Genomic DNA, 19160 nt, shown 5'->3' with positions numbered 1-19160 from the left:
ATTGAAAATTTCGTAACTCACCTTTCCAAGCACAAGATAGATTCCTGCCGAATTTTCGTGGACGAGGACCTGTTTCACCCAACCAGCAACGAAGTATTTATAAGCCTCCAAGCTCTTAAAAGTTTTTCAAACTTTCGTGAGAATAGGCTGATTTTGTGTGGACAAGATAGTTGTACATATCAGGCTAGCTAGCAGATGTCAGGCAAATACGGCGGAGACAGCGGGTCGAAAAACATCGATTTAGGCATCAAATATGGATCTGGCGAATGGATAAACTGAAGCTTTTCCACATAACGCCTTTTATGCAACGCATCAAGTGAGTTTACGGCATCCAAAAGCACCGGGTCTTCCATGAAATGCATTATAAATTGCTCGATCAATTGAGACCATTGATAATACAGACACAAAATGACGGACAAGGGGGCGGAACCATACAGCGAGCACGTGATTTTGTGACGTCGGTGGGTAGGGTCTATACCATACCTATCATAAAAACTAACTTAAAACAACGTACAATACTATGTAGAGCTATGATTGAATGGAATGCCCTCCCTGACCAAATTTTAAAAACTCAAAATAAAGCTAATTTCAAGAAACAAATAAAGCAGTACTTTAGGGTCAACTGCATTTGATCACTGATGTAATTTGTAATGTAAGCCTCTTTGTTGTTGTTGACTTATATATTACCTCTTATATTGTCTATTTACTTCCTTACTTTCTTCTGTTTTTATGTTAGTATGTTGAATTATGTTTGTTTTTTGTGTTTGTTTCAAGATAAGAATTCTTCTTTTATATACAGTACAGCCTATGTTGATTAGTATGTTGATGTTTTGTCTGTTTTATGTTTTGTGTGGACCCCAGAAAGGGTCCTCCATAGATTAGTATGTTGATATTTTGTCTGTTTTATGTTTTGTGTGGACCCCAGGAAGAGTAACGGATGTTTTCATCAGCTAATGGGGATCCTAATAAAAATACAAATACAAAATAATTATCAATTTGTAATTAAGTTTACAGCTACAGTTTGTGGAGTTACGTGTGAGTGATTTGCTATGAGAATTGTAAATACATTAGCATTGGTAGCATTTAAGATAGCAGATTTTTGAAGGCATATTAGGCTAATTTAATCTTCTAAATTTATATATTGATCAGACTAAATGGACGTTTGAACACCAGTTGTTTTGTGTCAAGTGTTTTATTGTTAAAATTGGTGTCGTTTTGAACATAAGTGTACAGCTTCACAATTTGTCAAAGGTGAAGGAAGTGAAACAATTGCGTTGTTTGCTGTCTGTAAAGCTGAACAACTTCATGTATAGTATAGTATTTCATACTTGTACAATTTGGTTATTAATAAACAGAATTATTTGGTGCTGTTAAATGTTTTGCATTCACAGAATGGGGAATGTGTGAGAAGCATTCAGCAAGCACACCTGCTCTCACGCACAAAAAAACAGGAACTACGATTAGCTAATGGAGGGAAAGGGGTTTCCTTAAAAGGTTTTACCAGTGTTTATTTTATAGCACCCTTGTCATTTTATGGGGCCAGTCCATGCAAGCGGTGGTGCTAAGTAGGAAGTGGAACAGTTTAGAGTTAAACTAAATCCCCTCCAGTCAAAAGCAGCTGAAAATAATTTTGCCCTCAGTGAAAGGAGATGGGGGTCGACTCCATTGAGAGATTTTCTTTTCCCGTGTCTGTCATGAGTAGCTGCTCTCCTGCTTCCTTAATTTCCTCCTGCTACACTGTGCAAACACATAACCTATTCCCTGTGTAGGTGTGCAGGGATAAAAGATCTGCCTTCCATTAGGTAGTGTGGAGTCATAAGACAAAACATCAGCCCCCTTAAGGATGAACATTAAGATGTTTTGGGGAAAATGTAAGAAACAGCATTTGTATGTGTAAACTATATAGAATCCAGAATATATGCCTGTAAAAGAACAGTTGTTTCAGGGTTTGTATGTAGTCCACCGTAACAGATTATCCTGGTTTTTGCATCTGAGTGAAACGCTGCCATCTAGTGAGCAAAAGATAAAATTGAGAATCTGAACACTCAGAAGTTACCTTAACATTGGCTGTGTATCACTCACCGTTAAAGGCTATATTTAGTCAGTATTGAGGGATAAACAGACACCCTGAAGCACCCAGTGAGAGAGGTGCTCCGTGGTAAAGAGATCAGCCTCAAAAACCAAACCTACACCCATTGCATTCCTCCGTAACGATGTGGTGTACACCGGGGTCCGCAACGTTTTCTGTGGAACACAGCACATAAGAAAGCTGTTGGCAAAAACGAAAATAGTTCGTACACATAACTTGAACTGTGGTCAGCACCTGTAACCTGAGCCGTCGGGCCTCAATGGGGATGACTCTGAGAATGGGCAGCTGAACTTCCAAAACCTTTGGTTTACTCTTGACCAAGCAGCCATCCTCCATATCCCAATCGGCTCCCTCCAGGTATAAACCACAGACAAAACAGCCTGCAAGAAATGACTCGGTTGAACAAGTGACACTCTTGTCCAAGGATGTCTTATGTTGAAAGAGCCATATTGGACCAAAAAAAACAAAAATGTCTGGAGCCACAAAAAACTAAAAGCCTTATAATGAAGGCAACACATGCTGTATGTAGCTAATTAGCTGATTATCAAAATAACTAAGTTGGCTACAAATAAATAATGAGCCTTCATGAATAAATGTTTATTTACCCTGCAGTGTATCCTATAAAGAGTCTTGAGATAAATAGAATATAAAATATTAAAAATGCATTTATTCAGTACGACATGGCAAAATTACTCCATAATGGCCAAAACTGTCCACTTTTTGCACCTCCCAAACTATATTTTATGCCACCGGAGTTAGTCCGGCTTTTGTCATTTCCCTGCCCCGGTTTCGGAGAGTGTAAACAAACCAGGAGGCGTGACAGCTAGCCGAGATGCTAACCCGAACCGAGTGATGTTTCATTGTCTATTCTCGGCTTTCGAAGCGAAAAATCACTCAAAACAACACAGGACCATGTCACACGGTGGCGGGCTTGTCGACTGTCTTCGCCGATTGGCAATCCCCCCGGCGGCGAGCAAGTTACAGCTCGTTGGACTCGTTCCGCTGCTGCGGGCAGGAGAGTTCATTTGCCGGGGAGGCAGCTGGAAAATGACCGCCTGACTAGCCGGCCGACGTCGGAAGAGTGCGTAAATGCCACATGGTCAACACGAATATGGCGTAAATTAATGCTTATAAACACGGCGAAGACATAAACAGTGAGAGAGCGACGTGCAGTTGTTGTTTGCAGCTAACAAGGCAGGATGTGTCTGAGGAGAACTTTTCTACATGTCCGTCCATGATCAAACGTAAGTAAATATTCCTTTATTTAAAGAAAGTTTGTAGTGTTTACTTTGTAATTGCACTATTCATCGCCATTTTTAAAGTTTCAATTTCTGATGGGGTGGAATTTTTTTTTTTTTTTTAACCTCGTTTATTATGACATAGCAGCAAACAGGAAAGGGTTATGGGGGAACAGAAGAAAAGAAACAAGAGATGAAAGAAAAGAAACACAAAAAAAACAAGAAATACATTGAACGCCTACACTAACTATTAATATGATGGTGCTATCGTTAGCTAGATGTATTTCCGGTTGACAACATGTGGGGGGCCTGTTGACCAGGGAAAGAAGAGGATGGGGTCGAGGAGTCTATAAGCTAAGGGATTGGGAGGGGTAGAGTGTAAACAAATCAGCGCTGTGATCTAGAACCCCGTAATCGTGTGAATCCCTTGTGAGTGTAAGCCCGCTGGCGACAGACCCTACACCTCTCCACCGCAAATCCCGGCACCGGGACCGCCCACCCGAGCGGGCCCAATCACATCCAGACGCATGCGAGCCCCACCAAGCCCACGTGACAGCCACGCAGACGAGCGGAGACGCCACACGGGCGCCAACCCAGGGCCACGGCCCCCACCCAGCCAGCCCGGGGAGGGAGGGCGCGTTTCGGGGGGTTAGGGGGCAGCGCAGCCCATCCCTCCTCCCGCAGCCCAGCAAAGGAGCCATTGTCCCACCCCCTCGGGTCCAGGTTGGTACCGCGGGCCACCCGTGTACCCATCAACCGGCCTTCAGGGATGGGAAGAGGGGACGCACCATCAACCCCAGGGGCCGACATTGGATGCATTGTGGTTGGCTGAAGTTTTTCCTAGGGTCCGCTGAATTTCTCCTGGTACTTACGGGGACAGCAGTGAAAAAAAAACATACGACCACTGTCACCAAAATTTGTTTTACGCAATGTGTACTGAGTACGGGCTGCGTCAATTATCATTTAGTACGTTGTGGACTACATGCCACGAATATCCCTCTAGACTATAGTTTTGAAAACTTTGGCCTCCAAAGAATATCAGGTCATTACCCTGCGAAGGTCTTTCATTGACTTGTTCCTCTTCACGGAAGCGGGTCACCTCAGTGTAAAGCGTAGAAAGATCCAGAGGCCAACCATTTTTTCTGCATGCAGCTTGGACTAGGGCAGTCAGGTACGATTCTGGGATGTGGAGTCCTGATAACCACATGACCTTTGGCTCTGCTGAATCAACCTTTAAATAAGCAGACAAGTAAATGGTTTGGTAAACCACAGATTGAGTATGTCATGTTAATCCCGCCTCACCCATGATTTATATTGGTCAAATCGCCTTTTGAAATGGATCATCCAGTTGCCCAGGGACTTCAGTGTGTCAGGTGCCAACATCTTCCAAATAGAAGGGATCTGACCATTAAACAGGGCCCGGGCAACTTCATCCAACTCACTGCTCATGCCCACCTCACCAGCCAAGGCCTATACACACCAGTCAAACAAAACAAGTTAAAGGGAACCACGGACAGAAAGTTACAATAATTTGGTATTCAAATCCCTCCTAATGTTTTCGTTTTTATAAAATTTGAAACATTTGTTTAACTCGTAGGTCACTATTGTTGTTGACGATGCAATGCATTCTGGGTGATGATGTCAATGGGCAGCGCTGCTGTCTGCTGTACTTCCACAGTGTCACTTGTTAGCTACATAAACATGTCATTGGTTCGGCACTTCCAATTTAAACCTGAGCAAAAAGTGATGGGGGGCAAGACAGCACTGTCGATATTTCACAAAACGAGCAGCAAAAGCAACTGAATGAAAGTCCCCAGTGGGATTCCAACCAGAGTTTCCCTTGCGACAGACTAGCGCATAGACCACAGGACTACACTTCCGCGTGACGTTAGAGCAGGGGTCGCGTTAACCGGATATTTTCCGTCGTTGACCGGTTTTTTAAAACGGTGATAGAAAAAACTGACGTCCGTCCGTCATTTTGACAGGTTGCAATTCACACCCCAGACCACAGGGTGGCGAGTTAGCATATTAATTAGCTATTGTCTCTCTTAATGCATGACGTCGTTGGCTCTTCTGTCAGAATATTGTAGCGTCACCGGGGTCTGGCGGCGGCACCGTGATTGACACATCAACGCGAGGTTCTTATTGGTGCACCCGGTGTGCCAGCGCGTCATCCAATTGATGGACAAGATTGCCGCCCAATCACATGACGCCACAACTCCGCCCCCCTGACTGGAGCCGCCATATTGTGTGTCAGCTGTTCATGTTTACACATTACCGCTACGTACATGCCTCCTATTACGGCGTGTTTTTCTGCTCGTTAATATTAATAATCAAAATGGTGAAGGCGTGTGTGGCGGTTGGTTGCTGTAACAGAAAAGATAGACGGAGAAACTTGAAGTTCTACCGTATTCTGAGAGACCCGGGAGGATGAGAGCGAGATGGACTGCTGTAATTCGACAAGAAATCTGGGCACCAAACGATCACCACAGACTATGTAGTAGTCTTTTTATATCTGGTAAGATGCATTTAATATATATTTAGAAGATTTTGAGCTGACAACCACAATTAAGATCATTGTGTGACGTTGGTGATTGGGGTCTATATCGTTGCCTCTTTTTCTTTGGGAGCGGAGTTGTTGGCGGTAAGCAGAGTAAAAAGGGAGAAAAATACCACGACTCCCGTGTCTAATTTTTCGCCGCCAAGCAAGTGTTACAATATTAATTAAAAATGAATGAAAACTAAATACTATTGAATATGTCATCATTATCATTTTAAAAATTTAAGTGACCGGTAAATATAGGCTATGACCGGATTTTTATGACCCTGTCAGTCAAAATGACAGACAACGAAAATGTCTAGCGCAACCTCTGCGTTAGAGTCATGATTTTCCTCATAAAGCAATCGCAAACTGTCAAATGACAGCAATTCAATATCTTGGCAAGACACCTAGGATCGTTTTAAAGATTACCAAGGAAAGAAAGACATGTAGTTCTTAAAAGGTAAATGTTAATACGAGTTATAATAATTTGATATCAAAACCCCTCTCAATGTTTTCGTTTTAATAAAATTTGTAAAATTTTAAATTAAAAAATTAACAAGTAGCTCGCCATTGTTGTTGAGTTCGCAGGGCGGTGGCGTCACATGGCCACGCTGCCATACTTCACAGTGTCACTCTTTAGCTATGTAAGGTAGTGATTTAAATACACTACAAGGCATCAATGGTAAGTTTTAAATTAAAGAACAAGCCAATGAGTGTGTTTTGTCCCTCGACTGATGCCGTAGTTTCCTTTTTAGTGCGGATTCATTGTTCTTTACGTTCATTTCTATGTTGTCTTTAGAACATAATAGACTCCAGGTAATGGCTCCCAGCATCATAGTTTGTATATTTATTGACCACACACACAAAAAAAAAACACGATCGCGAAAAGGGAGACACAAAAAAGGCTCAATGACAGTGGGTTGGGATTATCAAAATAAATAAATAAATAAATAAAAAACAGGGAAAACCACGGTGAGATGCAGACAAATGAAAAAAAACTAAGGCAATGATGCAACTTCCAAAGAAGGGATATACAAACTGTCAAATGGCAGCAATTCAATATCTCGGCAAGCCACCTAGGATCGGCTTAAAGGGTACCACGGATAGAAACAACAAATTTAGTTCTTAAAAGATAAATGTTAGTACGAGTTATAATAATTTGATATTAAAACCCCTCTTAATGTTTTCGTTTTCATAAAATTTGTAAAATTTTAAATAAAAAAATTTAACTAGTAGCTCGCCATTGTTGTTGACGTCACAGGGCGGTGATGTCACATGGCCACGCTGCCGTACTTCACAGTGTCACTCTTTAATTATGCAAGGTAGTGATTTAAATACACTACAACGTATCAATGGCAAGTTTTAAATTCATTAAGGAACATGCCAATGAGTGTGTTTTGTCCCTTGACTGACGCCTTAGTTTCCTTTTTAGTGCCGGTCCATTGTTTCTTACGGTCATTTGTATGTTGTCTTCACAACATACAAGACTCCTGATAATGGCTCCCATTATCAAGTTTGTATATTCTGACTAAATATTGCCATCCAGTGTATTTGTTGAGCTAAACGAGTTGCTAAAATGTTTAGAGTTTCACCAAAGTCTGAGTAAGTTTTATGTGTATTTTGCATATCTATTTTGATTGTGAATGCCAGTTCTCTTTGCAAATGTTGTTTAAGTGTGTAAGAACAGGCCGTCATTAATACAGATTGAAGCACTTTTCTTTTGTGAACAGAATTTTTTGAGAGATATGAATATTATGTTTGTTGTATTTCCACTATATAATACTTATGTTTGTTGTTAAGGAGTTGCCAAAGCTTATGTCAATAAACGGCGCGGTCCGAGCTATGAATCTGAACGCCTGTGTCCACTCTACTTTATCTCTCCCTTAAACCCCACTGTGGATTAAAGAAAAACTACAGCGTCAGTCTAGGGAACAAAACATACTCATTGGCTTGACCTCTAACTAATTTAAAACTCGCCATTGACACCTTGTGGCGTATTTAAATTCTTACATAATATCTTACATAATTAAGAGTGACACGTCTTTTTATTAAAGAAAAAAAAAAAAAGTGACACGTAGAGTGCCGGCAGCATGGCCATGTGATGTCACCACCCTGCGATGTCAACAAAAATGGTGACCTACTAGTTAAAATAATTTTACAAGTTTTATTGAAATGAAAACATTAAGAGGGGTTTTAATATAAAATTACTTTAACTCGTACTAAGATTTATCTTTTAAGAACTACATGTACTTATATCCGTGGTTCCCTTTAAAGACACTGAAAGACAAGTGGATGCAGGTACGACGTTAGGAACTCATCCCACAGCTTTGTGACAAAACAATCTGACCAGCAGCAGAATGTGACAAAATCATGGCAGTCTCCCTACTAGCTACGTTTGCTACCTAGCACAGCTATTCTCCTAGTCCAACCCAACCGTCTCATCAGCCCCAGCGTGCATTGCGCACTGAAAACATGGCACTCTCCGTAGGTCAAAACATGTACTAATTATCATAGATTTTGAAATCAATGGCAATAATTACGTGTTTCTAAAAACACGAAGGGATATACAAACTTTAAAATGGCAGCAAGTCAGTATCTTAGCAAGCCGCCTAGGATCGGTTGAAAGACACTGCTGATGAGCTGGAATTGGATGCAGGTACGATATTGGGAACTCATCCCACAGCTATGTAACAAAAAAATCTGACCAGCAGCAGAATGTGGCAAAATCATACCAGTCTTCATACTAGCTTCGCTTGCTAGCTAGCACAGCTATTCTCCCAAATCCAACCCAACCGCGTCATCACCCCAGCGTGCATTGCGCACGTAAACCATGCCGCCCTCCGTAGGTCAAAACATGTACTAAATATTATAGATTTTTAAATCAACCGCAATAATAAATGTGTTTCTAATAACATATATTTTTGTAACAGAGAACAATTGTGGCTTTAAGTCTTTGCCAGACACAAAAACTGTGTCCCTCTCACCCTCTGCAGCTCAGCCAGAGACCGCTTCATGCGGACCACCAGCTTGTTGAAGCGCTCTAGTTCTTGAAGGAGCACCACTGATGTTGGGGATATCTCAGTGCCAAATTGCTTGCGGATAACATCCAGGTCAAATATTGCAGGCAACTTGTTCTGAATGTCCTGGGCGACCTGAGTTATATATTCATCCCTGCTGATGCTTCCACCAGACTCACCTGGAGAAGACACAAGTGGTTGTGAAATAGCAGGGAGCCATAGATAAAGTCATCTGAAAAAAATAGGACACTCCATTGAATATTGAGTTTTTTAAAGAAATGTTTACATATCAATGTCTGATCTTGTTTTTCTTTATCTCTGGAAAAGAAAGTGATTTAATTGCGGGTCAACAACAAAAATTAACATTGTTTTACTCATTAAACCAAATATATCAAGAAAAATGCATACTCTAACTGAGGAAAAAATTTGGGCACCCTACCATCTAATAGCAAGTGTTACCCCCTTTGGCTGAAATAACTTCAGTGAGATGCTTTTTGTAGCCATCTACCAGCCTTTGATTACATCAGTCTGAGGAAAGTTTGCCCAACTCCTCAACACAGAATACTTTCAGCTGTGAGATGTTTGAGGTTTTCTTGCATGTACAGCCTGTTTCAAGTCACCCCACAGCATCTCAATGGGATTAAGAGCTGGGCTTTGACTCAGCCATTCCAGGACTCTCCATTTCAGCCATGTCCTTGGTGGATTTACTAGTATGTTTTGCGTCATTGTCACGTTGCAGGGTCCAGTTTCGCTACAGCTTTAATTTTTTCACAGATGATCTGACATTTTCCTCAAGCACCCTCTGAAACACGATAGAATTCAAGGTGGATTCTATGATGGTAAGCTGGCCAGGTCCTGCTGCAGCAAAGCATCCCCAAACCATGACACTTCCACCTCCTTGCTTCACAGTTGCTATGAGGTTCTTTTCCTGGAATGCTGTGTTGGGTTGATGCCAAACATGTCCTGTGTTCTGGTGTCCAAATAATACAATTTTAGATTCATCTGTCCAGAATGAACGTTATTCCAGAAGTCATGTTCTTCGTCTATATTCACTCAGGTAAACTTCAGTCTGGCCTTCATGTTCTTCTTGGAGAGCAAAGGTTTCCTCCTTGCACACCTTCCATGAAGGTTAAAATAGTGAGGTCTCTTTTTGATTGTAAAGGCATGCACTTTCACATCAACAGTCGCAAGAGCTAGCTGTAGGTCCCGTGATGACATTTTAGGGTTTTTGGAGACCTCTTTTAGCATTTTGCGGTCTGCTCTCGGGGAGAACTTCCTTGGACGGCCAGACCTGGGCATGTTGCACGTTGTTTTGAATGTCCTCCACTTGTAGACTATTTTCCGGACAGTGGAATGGCTGATTTTATATTCTTTGAGATCTTTGGAAATTCCTTACCAGACTCATGAGCGTCTAAAATGTTCTTTCTGAGTGCCTCTTATAGCTCCTTTGATCTCACCATGGTGTCTTCTCTCACTTCAGCAGTCAGGGGCACACCGAACTAAATGTGAGGTTTAAATAAGGCAAGCCTCCTTCAAAACACTGGCTAATGATGTTCTAATCATGTGCACCTGATATGTTACCCCTGTGTGTGATTTTAGCCATTTTAAGTGGGATTTAATGTGGGGGTGTCCAAGTTGTCAAATACACCTAACAGTGCCACTGGACACATCATGTAACCTGGGATCATGGGGCGTTTCGGGTCTTTCAACCATCAGACCCCCTCCCCCAGGCGACGCAGCCAGAGATGATCAGGCCCTGGCTTGTGTCCAGGTAGCGCTACCCTACTCACCACAACACTCCCCTCCTGATCCAAAGCCGCCTTGATGCCACCTCTGCTGCTTCAGTGGCCAACTTAATAGCCTCTCGCTGGCTTGCCCCAGTGATGCCCAACACATTGTAGGCCCTGCAGAGGGAATGGCCCATAAAACCTCGGCATCCTACCTCGAAGGGCTGGCATCGTGCTCACCAACCATTGCTCTGACACCCTTCAACCAACTCGGAGTACTTCACCGACTTTCGCCCGTACACCTCCTCCATATGGTCTTCCCATGGCACTGATAGCTCCAAGAACACTATCTGCTAGGATGCTGCTAAAGTAAGAACTATGTCTGGCCTTGCTGTTGTCTTGGCAACCACCTTTGGGAACTTCAGCTGTCTCCCCAGATCAGCTCTTAGCTCCCAATCACGCGCTGTCACCAAAAGGCCAGAAGAGGTGTTTCTGGTAGCCACTGTAGGCTTCTCCCCAGCCCTGACAAAATTGCTGTGACTGATCCCACTGCAGACAGCAGTCCTAATTTATTCCTCAACAGAAACTGCATGAAATTACATTTATCAGAATGTTATAAAAAAATTATTTTTGTCAGTTTTAATTGTTTTGTTCTATTACTTGAATCTCTCAAGATTGTTAAAACTGATATTAAATATCCATAAGACCAAATATGTTCGATAACACACAGGTTTCTATAGGGTGTCCTAATTTTTTCATATGAGTGTAACACTATCTATCGCAAAGCTCCGCCCCCTTGGAAAACTCTGACAAGCCAAGGCTCTGTCATTTTCTCTCAGTGGCAGTGACTGAGTGAACGAACGATTTACGGATGATGGCGGGAGTTCAAATTTCTGAATTTGCACTTCTAGAGCAGTGTTTCACAAGGGTTCAGTGATCAAATTCGGAGAAGAAAAGAGCTGCTCCATCTCCTACCTGTCTGGGGTTGCAGGTCTATTAGATGCAACCACATGTCTTTAGCTGCTTGTGTGTAGTATCCTATCTCTGCATTCGAATGAAGACCCATCACCTCCGGGGTATTTGCCAAAGGCAGAGACTCAATCTCATCTGAAAACAGTTACAATTCAAGAATGCTTACTGCCAAGGTTCTAAAAGTATGTTAATCAAGCAAAATGCAAATAAAGGCTTACCAATATAAACTGTCTTAGGTCCATTTGGTGGAACCTTGTAGTCTACATCATTGTTTTTGAAGAAGTGAAACCGACAAAAGTCATAAAAGAGGAAGTCTCCGAAGTACTCATCCATGTAGACATTGAGTATCCTGCGGTCAAAACTGTCAATGACTCGTCCTCCATACATGACCTGTACAATGTGTTTTTAAATTTAAAGCAGAATTTAAAACAAAAATAATATATTTCCGCTTGGCCTTACCTCGCCGATAAGGTACTTGATACTTCCCCATGGGATGTTGCTATCTTTTTGTTTATGAGCTTTTGTCAGGTAGGTGTTCAAGATCTCCAAACACACCTGTTAGCCACAGTACTGCGATAACTCAACCTAGTTCAGAAAGCTCCAAATTGTTTTCAATGCCACTTACCAGGAAGTCTGACTCGCTGAAGTCATAGGGGACATTCCAGCCAATCTTACCATATTTGCGCCTCTCCTGCACTACAGCGTGGAAGAAAGACAGCACATAGACCAGGCTGCGGAAGGCAGAGTGTGGGCATCCAGTCATGGTTTCATGGGAGATTTTAGAGTAGGTAGCTCTCATGTTGAGTTTGAGGCCATTCGGAGCCTCAGTAACAACCTGTAGGACATCGTCAATATTAGCTAATGGCTTTACTGTGAGTACAGGAAGAACCCGAGTTACCACGTATCCGACTTATGTGTAGTGCTGCAACGATTAATCGATTAACTCGAGTAATTCGATGACAAAAAAAGCTTCGAATCCAATTTTGCTGCTCATGTATTCATTTCATTAGAGTAGCGTTGCAATTATTTGTTTTGAAAGTGTTTGCATTTAGTTTTATTGACTTGGGTGGATACACTGCCCTCTATTTGCAACACCGAATATGCCATAATTCATTTAACAATGCTGAATCAAGCTGCTCCCGGTTAAGACCAACATAAGGTAAGTTTTTGTTTGAGCTAATATTTTTTTGTTCATTCGTCATTTAGTTTATAAGTATATATAGTAGTGTTGCACCGACACCATTTTTTGGCCCCGATACCGATACTTGGCTGTGCAGTATCGTCTGATACCGATACCACCCCGATTATATATATATATAAATATTTTATCCCCCCCCCCCCCCCCCCCCCCAAAGAGATACATAATTGCATGTGAAATCATTGCTATCAAGGCTTTGTCAGGCTGTTGCTTACCTTTGCAAAATAGGAAAAATACTAGTACAAAGTATAATTCTAGCCCAACAGTAAGAAAGTAAAAATAAGTTCATAATAATAAACTCTGAATGAACTGAGTAAACTTTTTTTAAACCTCTCAAAGGCCAAACAGTGCAACTTTCATGAAATTATTGTCACATTCTGCTGCTGGTTAGATTGTGTTTTGTTGCTGGGCTGTTAGTGGGGGCGTTCCTGACATCACACCTGAATCCAATGCGGGCTCATCAACGCAGCACTTAAGCACGGGTGAGCTCAGAGAAGGCTGCCGAGATATTTGCTTTGCTGATCGCCATTTGACATCTCGCACTATAGTCTCGCTACATTTGCTTGTTACGCCCCTGCATTGGGTTTTTTCTGTTAGTGTGCTGCACTCGTTTGTAACCTCTACCCTGTGCAGGTATTTGAGTGTTTTTATTTTGGCTTTTTGGCTCGCTGCCTATCGTCGAGTTTGTAGTATTGAGCTCCGTCGACCTGCAGTCACGGACTCCTTTTGTTATTTCTACTATCCCGCGATCGCGTGTAATATTTTGTTTGCAATTAAACCCTTGTACATATCCCCCGCTTGTTGTCCGCTTCGAGGTCCAACCTTGTTTCCGCATTTGCGGACGCTCACAATTATAAGTAATAATAATTGACCACAGCATCCCGTCTCTCTATTAGCCTCGTTTTTTCGGGAGGGGGTGGGTCCCTTATTTCTATTTCTGAAAGGTGGCAACCCTACTTTGGAAACAGTTCCCAAATTACTGCAGCATTTCTTTCAGTAAAAGACAATAAAAGTTAAGTAGACGTAGTGAACTGACCAGAGATTGTTGCACCTGTCCAGCGCCCTTCCTCTGGATAACAGTCCTGCTCTTGCAGGCACAAACTCGTTGTGTTCGTTCACGTTTCGTCTTCACATGTTTTATCAGGTTCGAGGTATTGAAACTGGCCGATTTAACTCCACATCTCGAAACTTTCAGGCCGCAAATCTTGCACGCAGCCATTGATTTTAATTGACGGGATTTCTATTTTGAAATATTTCCCGACCGCCGCCATGTCGGCCATGTTGCCATGTTGGCCATGTCATTGGTCAGAAGTGGCTATTGGCCCGTTCTCATTGGTCTGGAGCAGGCCAATAGTGATAGCTGTTTGGTGGTCACGTGTCATCACACAACACAGAGACAAAGTGTAGTGAGTGCCAGGAGGAAAAAAAAAAAGGCTGCGGTCAAATGTTATAATAATGGACTGGTAAATGGTATCGGCGCCGTCTTTGTTGGTACTCGCCGATACCGATACCACCATTTTGGGCCGGATCGGTGCCCCCCGCCGATACTAGTATCGGTATTGGTGCATCTTTAATATATAGCCCTTTTTTGGGGGGGGGAACTTCGCATTTTATAGCATTTAAGCTAGCGGACTTTTGCCATGCAAGTTAGTCAACTGTTCTTGGCTGTACTTAGATCAGTGGTTCTTAACCTGGGTTCGATCGAACCCCAGGGATTCGACGAGTCAGTCTAAGGGGTTCGGTGAAGGTTAAGACAGACAGGGCCCTATTTTTGGACGCTGACTAAATCCAGGCAAGGTGGCGTTTTAGACCAGGTTTTGGACTAGTTAGTCCCCAATTTACAGGCTTTTTTTTCCTTTTCCAATTCTTGCAACTGCTAGTCCGAGAGAAACTGGTTTGCTCGGTGGAAGGTTGACGCTCACATGGTATGAGGTTGAACGACAGACCTACGGTAACGTGCACTGCATTTGCATCACATTTTACGCCATGAATATACAGTGGGGCAAATAAGTATTTAGTCAACCACTAATTGTGCAAGTTCTCCCACTTGAAAATATTAGAGAGGCCTGTAATTGTCAACAACCTCAACCATGAGAGACGGAATGTGCACAAAAAACAACAACTGAAAATCACATTGTTTGATTTTCAAAGAATTTATTTGCAAATCATGGTGGAAAATAAGTATTTGTTCAATACCAATAGTTCATCTCAATACTTTGTTATGCACCCTTTGTTGGCAATAACGGAGGCCAAACGTTTTCTGTAGCTCTTCACAAGCTTTTCGCACACTGTTGCTGGTATTTTGGCCCATTCCGCGATGCAGATCTCCTCTAGAGCAGTGATGTTTTGGGGCTGTCGTTAGGCAACACGGACTTTCAACTCCCTCCACAGATTTTCTAAGGGGTTGAGATCTGGAGACTGCCTAGGCCACTCCAGGACTTTAAAATGCTTCTTACGAAGCCACTCCTTTGTTGCCCTGGCTGTGTGTTTGGGATCATTGTCATGCTGAAAGACCCAGCCACATCTCATCTTCAATGCCCTCGCTGATGGAAGGAGATTTTCACTCAAAATCTTTCGATACATGGCCCCATTCATTCTTTCCTTTACACAGATCAGTCATCCTGGTGCCTTTGCAGAAAAACAGCCTCAAAGCAAGATGTTTCCACCCCCGCGCTTCACAGTGGGTATGGTGTTCTTCGGATGCAATTTAGTATTCTTTCTCCTCCAAAAACGAGAACCTGTGTTTCTAGAAAAAAGTTCTATTTTGGTTTCATCTGACCATAACACATTCTCCCAGTCCTCTTCTGGATCATCCAAATGCTCTCTAACGAACCGCAGACGGGCCTGGACGTGTACTTTCTTCAGCAGGGGGACACGTCTGACAGTGCAGGATTTGAGTCCCTGGCGACGCATTGTGTTACTGATAGTAGCCTTTGTTACTGTGGTCCCAGCTCTCTGTAGGTCATTCACTAGGTCCCCCCGTGTGGCTCTGGGATTTTTGCTCCCCGTTCTTGTTATCATTTTGACACCACGGGGAAAGGATGAAGTTAAAAGTCCGTGTTGCCCAACGACAGCCCTAAAACATCACTGCTCTAGAGGAGATCTGCATGAAGGAATGTACCAAGATACCAGCAACAGTGTGTGAAAAGCTTGTGAAGAGTTTGGCCTCCGTTATTGCCAACGAAGAGTACATAACAAAGTATTGAGATTTTGGGGGTTTTTGCTCACGGTTCTTATCATTTTGACGCCACGGGGTGAGATCTTGCATGGAGCCCCAGATCGAGGGAGGTTATCAGTGGTCTTGTATGTCTTCCATTTTCTAATAATTGCTCCCACAGTTGATTTCTTTGCACCAAGCGTTTTACCTATTGCAGAGTCAGTCTTCCCGGCCTGGTGCAGGTCTACAATTTTGTCTCGGGTGTCCTTCGACAGCTCTTTAGTCTTGGCCATAGTGGAGTTTGGAGTGTGACTGACTGAGTTGTGGACAGGTGTCTTTTATACCGATAATGAGTTAAAACAGGTGCCATTAATACAGGTAACGAGTGGAGCCTCGTTAGACCTCGTTAGAAGAAGTTAGACCTCTTTGACAGCCAGAAATCTTGCTTGTTTGTTGGTGACCAAATACTTATTTTCCACTCTAATTTGGAAATAACTTCTTTAAAAATCAATCAATGTGATTTTCAGTTTTTTTTCCACATTCTGTCTTTCATGGTTGAGGTTTACCCATGTTGACAATTACAGGTCTCTCTAATCTTTTCAAGTAGGAGAACTTGCACAATTGGTGGTTGACTAAATACTTATTTGCCCCACTGTAAATGCTAATCGTTTGTGTGGATGCTTATTGTTGTATCAGCAGCTAGTTACAAATGAAAATTTGATTTTTTGTTTTTAAAGATGAAACTGATTGAATTTCATTTTTGTTTTGTTTTTATCTGAAAGTGTTGATGTCATGAGCAGTCAGCAAACCACATGGCTGTCTGACATCGTAATTTCGGAGCTTAGCTTGCTTTCTAGCTCGGATTTAGCTCTATCTTCTGGGCTAGGACAGTACAATGACATATAATACATGTTTTTGGATAGTTATTTTGAGATTTAGGGGGTATTTGGGGGTAGGCAAACGTGATTCACGCGGAAATTCGACTTACATCGCCAGCGTAGGAACGGAACTCGTTCGTAACCCGGTGACTACCTGTATACACATACAGTAATTTTCACACTATAAGGCGCACCTGACTATAAGCCGCCACCCACAATATTTGGCACTAAAACGGCATTTGTTCATACATAAGCCGCACTGGACTACAAGCCGCAGCTGCAACACCAAAACATATTAACCGGTAACACTTTATTTAACAGGGGCATCATATGATTGTCATAAAAACAAATGAACCACCATGAAGCCTTGACCCAGTGGGGTGCAAAGCTTCATTGCTTCAAGAAGCTTAATTTGGCCATCATTGCTCCCTTAGGGGAGACAGTCAACCTCTGCTGCCACCTGCTGTCAACACTGTTGTTGTCCATCATGCATCCTAGCATGCATTGCAGCGCTACAGATGTGAATCAAAATTCATGTTCTGTGCTAAACATTTAATCAGTTACTGTTCCAGTTGTTTTATTAATTGCTATTTATGGTATTTGGTAACACTTTATTTGACAGTGGCGCCATAAGATAATAAATGACACTGCCATGAGCATTAATGAATGCTTATAACAGATGTCATTTAGTTTTAGCCGACAAATTATCTCACTTTTGAATGGATGTAAAAGATCCATGCTGGACATAAATGGAGTTAGTGACATAATTTGCCGGATGACACTTAATGACATCTGTCATAAGCATTCAGTAATGCCCATGATTGTGTCATGTCGTAATGATGACGGTCTTATGACAGCCTTATGACACCGCTGTCAAATAAAAGTATTACTTATTAAACCAAATAAATCAACAAATAAGCCGCACTGGACAATAAGCCGCAGGATTCAAAATGAAGAAAAAAAATAGCGGCTTATAGTCAGAAAATTACGGTATATATGGGATGGAAAGTGTATGTTTCAAATAATTAAAAGAAAAGACTTGGTTATTTCACCTTAAGAGACTTCTGAAGAATGCCAATAGGAAAGTCATCGATAGGGTTGGTTGTCAACCAAAGACGAAAACTGGGGTGAGGTTTGGTGACCCTTTCGATGCACTTCTCCAAATCTTTCAGCCATTTCACCAGCAGGTGGCAGTTCTGAAGCATCAACCACTGACCTCGAGCTGCTGCCAGTTCCAGAAGGTGCAATGCAACCTTGAGCAGAGGGAGAAAAAGAACATTAGGGTCCATATTTTTATGTGTCTGGAATTTAATCATCCTAAATTTGGTGCACATTCTTATTCACGCATTGGTGAGAATCAGGACCCCTTATTTTTATGACACTTGTCTGAAATATGATAATGCCTCTAAAGTTTGCAGTTTTAGTTTCATCGTTGTTGCTTTCATCTCATCGTGTCTTATGTTCAAATAGTTTTATTAGCTTTATGTTCCGGTACTCCCAAGTCGTCTTCTATTAATGATAAGCCCACCTTCCGCTTAGATTCTAAGATCAGATGGGAAATGGCCCTTTCAGAGTAGATATTGAGTCTTAAAAATAAAACCAACGTACCTTCTCCTGGCCTTGACCCATAGCAAGGAATTTGAACTTGCTCCCAAAGCCATTCCTGTCTGCCAGTTTCATAAGGTCAGCGCCAGGGTCAGAGCCAGGACTCAGGATGAAGACAATGGGGGAGTACTGAGTGCTTTGCTCATAAATAACATCAAAACTGATCACAGGAGGTTGTACATATCTGCAAAAAAAACAAAAACAAATCAACATTGAATCTAAAAGCATGTTCCCTATAATGTTGCAAATGTTAGATTAGTTATATAAATGAAATAGGATGACACCTCTCGCCCATGGTGATTGTGACATAATCAGTGATGGCTCTGTAGACTCGGTCAACGCGGAAACATCGCAGCAGGAGAAGTTTCTGAAAGTCTGTCAGCTTATCATCATATCTCATTGGCAGCTGTGCCTGCTCTGGTGCATCAAGGTCATACCACTGCAGACAAAGAAGGACAGTTACTCAGTCCATTGGGGAGGAGACAGCAGGTGATATTTGCCATGAATAAGTAAGTAGCATAGGCGTCGCCAGACATATTTCACTGGGGCACGTGCCCCAGTATAAAATTCAAAGGAGAAAGAAAAAAAAGTAAAATCAAATACTTTGTAGTTTTAAATCTACAGAGCACAATCTACAGAATGTGCTTATTTAATATGACCACATGACTCTATTCACTTCCTATACACAATCTGCACATGGCTCCTTAATATGGTAATTTATGCACGTAACTTTAGGT

The 19160-nt window shown here is 42.1% G+C and overlaps 1 protein-coding gene across 1 annotated transcript in view; it reads right to left on the bottom strand.

Moving 5' to 3' along the window:
- Positions 1-1108: 1108 nt before the first annotated feature.
- The window catches only part of LOC130913716 (dynein axonemal heavy chain 10-like), a 144372-nt gene continuing 126320 nt past the window's right edge, over positions 1109-19160 (bottom strand). The window contains exons 64-76 of the mRNA XM_057832527.1: positions 18708-18862; positions 18427-18607; positions 17871-18071; positions 12211-12420; positions 12045-12140; positions 11804-11975; positions 11589-11720; positions 8854-9065; positions 4630-4797; positions 4378-4558; positions 2324-2469; positions 2083-2244; positions 1109-2009 (exon numbers count right to left, since the gene is read on the bottom strand). Of these exons, the coding sequence (XP_057688510.1) occupies positions 2098-2244; positions 2324-2469; positions 4378-4558; positions 4630-4797; positions 8854-9065; positions 11589-11720; positions 11804-11975; positions 12045-12140; positions 12211-12420; positions 17871-18071; positions 18427-18607; positions 18708-18862 (2001 nt within the window). The 3' untranslated portion in view covers positions 1109-2009; positions 2083-2097. The remainder of the gene's footprint in view (positions 2010-2082; positions 2245-2323; positions 2470-4377; positions 4559-4629; positions 4798-8853; positions 9066-11588; positions 11721-11803; positions 11976-12044; positions 12141-12210; positions 12421-17870; positions 18072-18426; positions 18608-18707; positions 18863-19160) is intronic.

The sequence above is a fragment of the Corythoichthys intestinalis genome, chromosome 3 (genome assembly GCF_030265065.1).
Source record: "Corythoichthys intestinalis isolate RoL2023-P3 chromosome 3, ASM3026506v1, whole genome shotgun sequence".
NCBI lineage: Eukaryota > Metazoa > Chordata > Actinopteri > Syngnathiformes > Syngnathidae > Corythoichthys > Corythoichthys intestinalis.
This window is presented reverse-complemented; position numbering and strand designations above follow the sequence as displayed.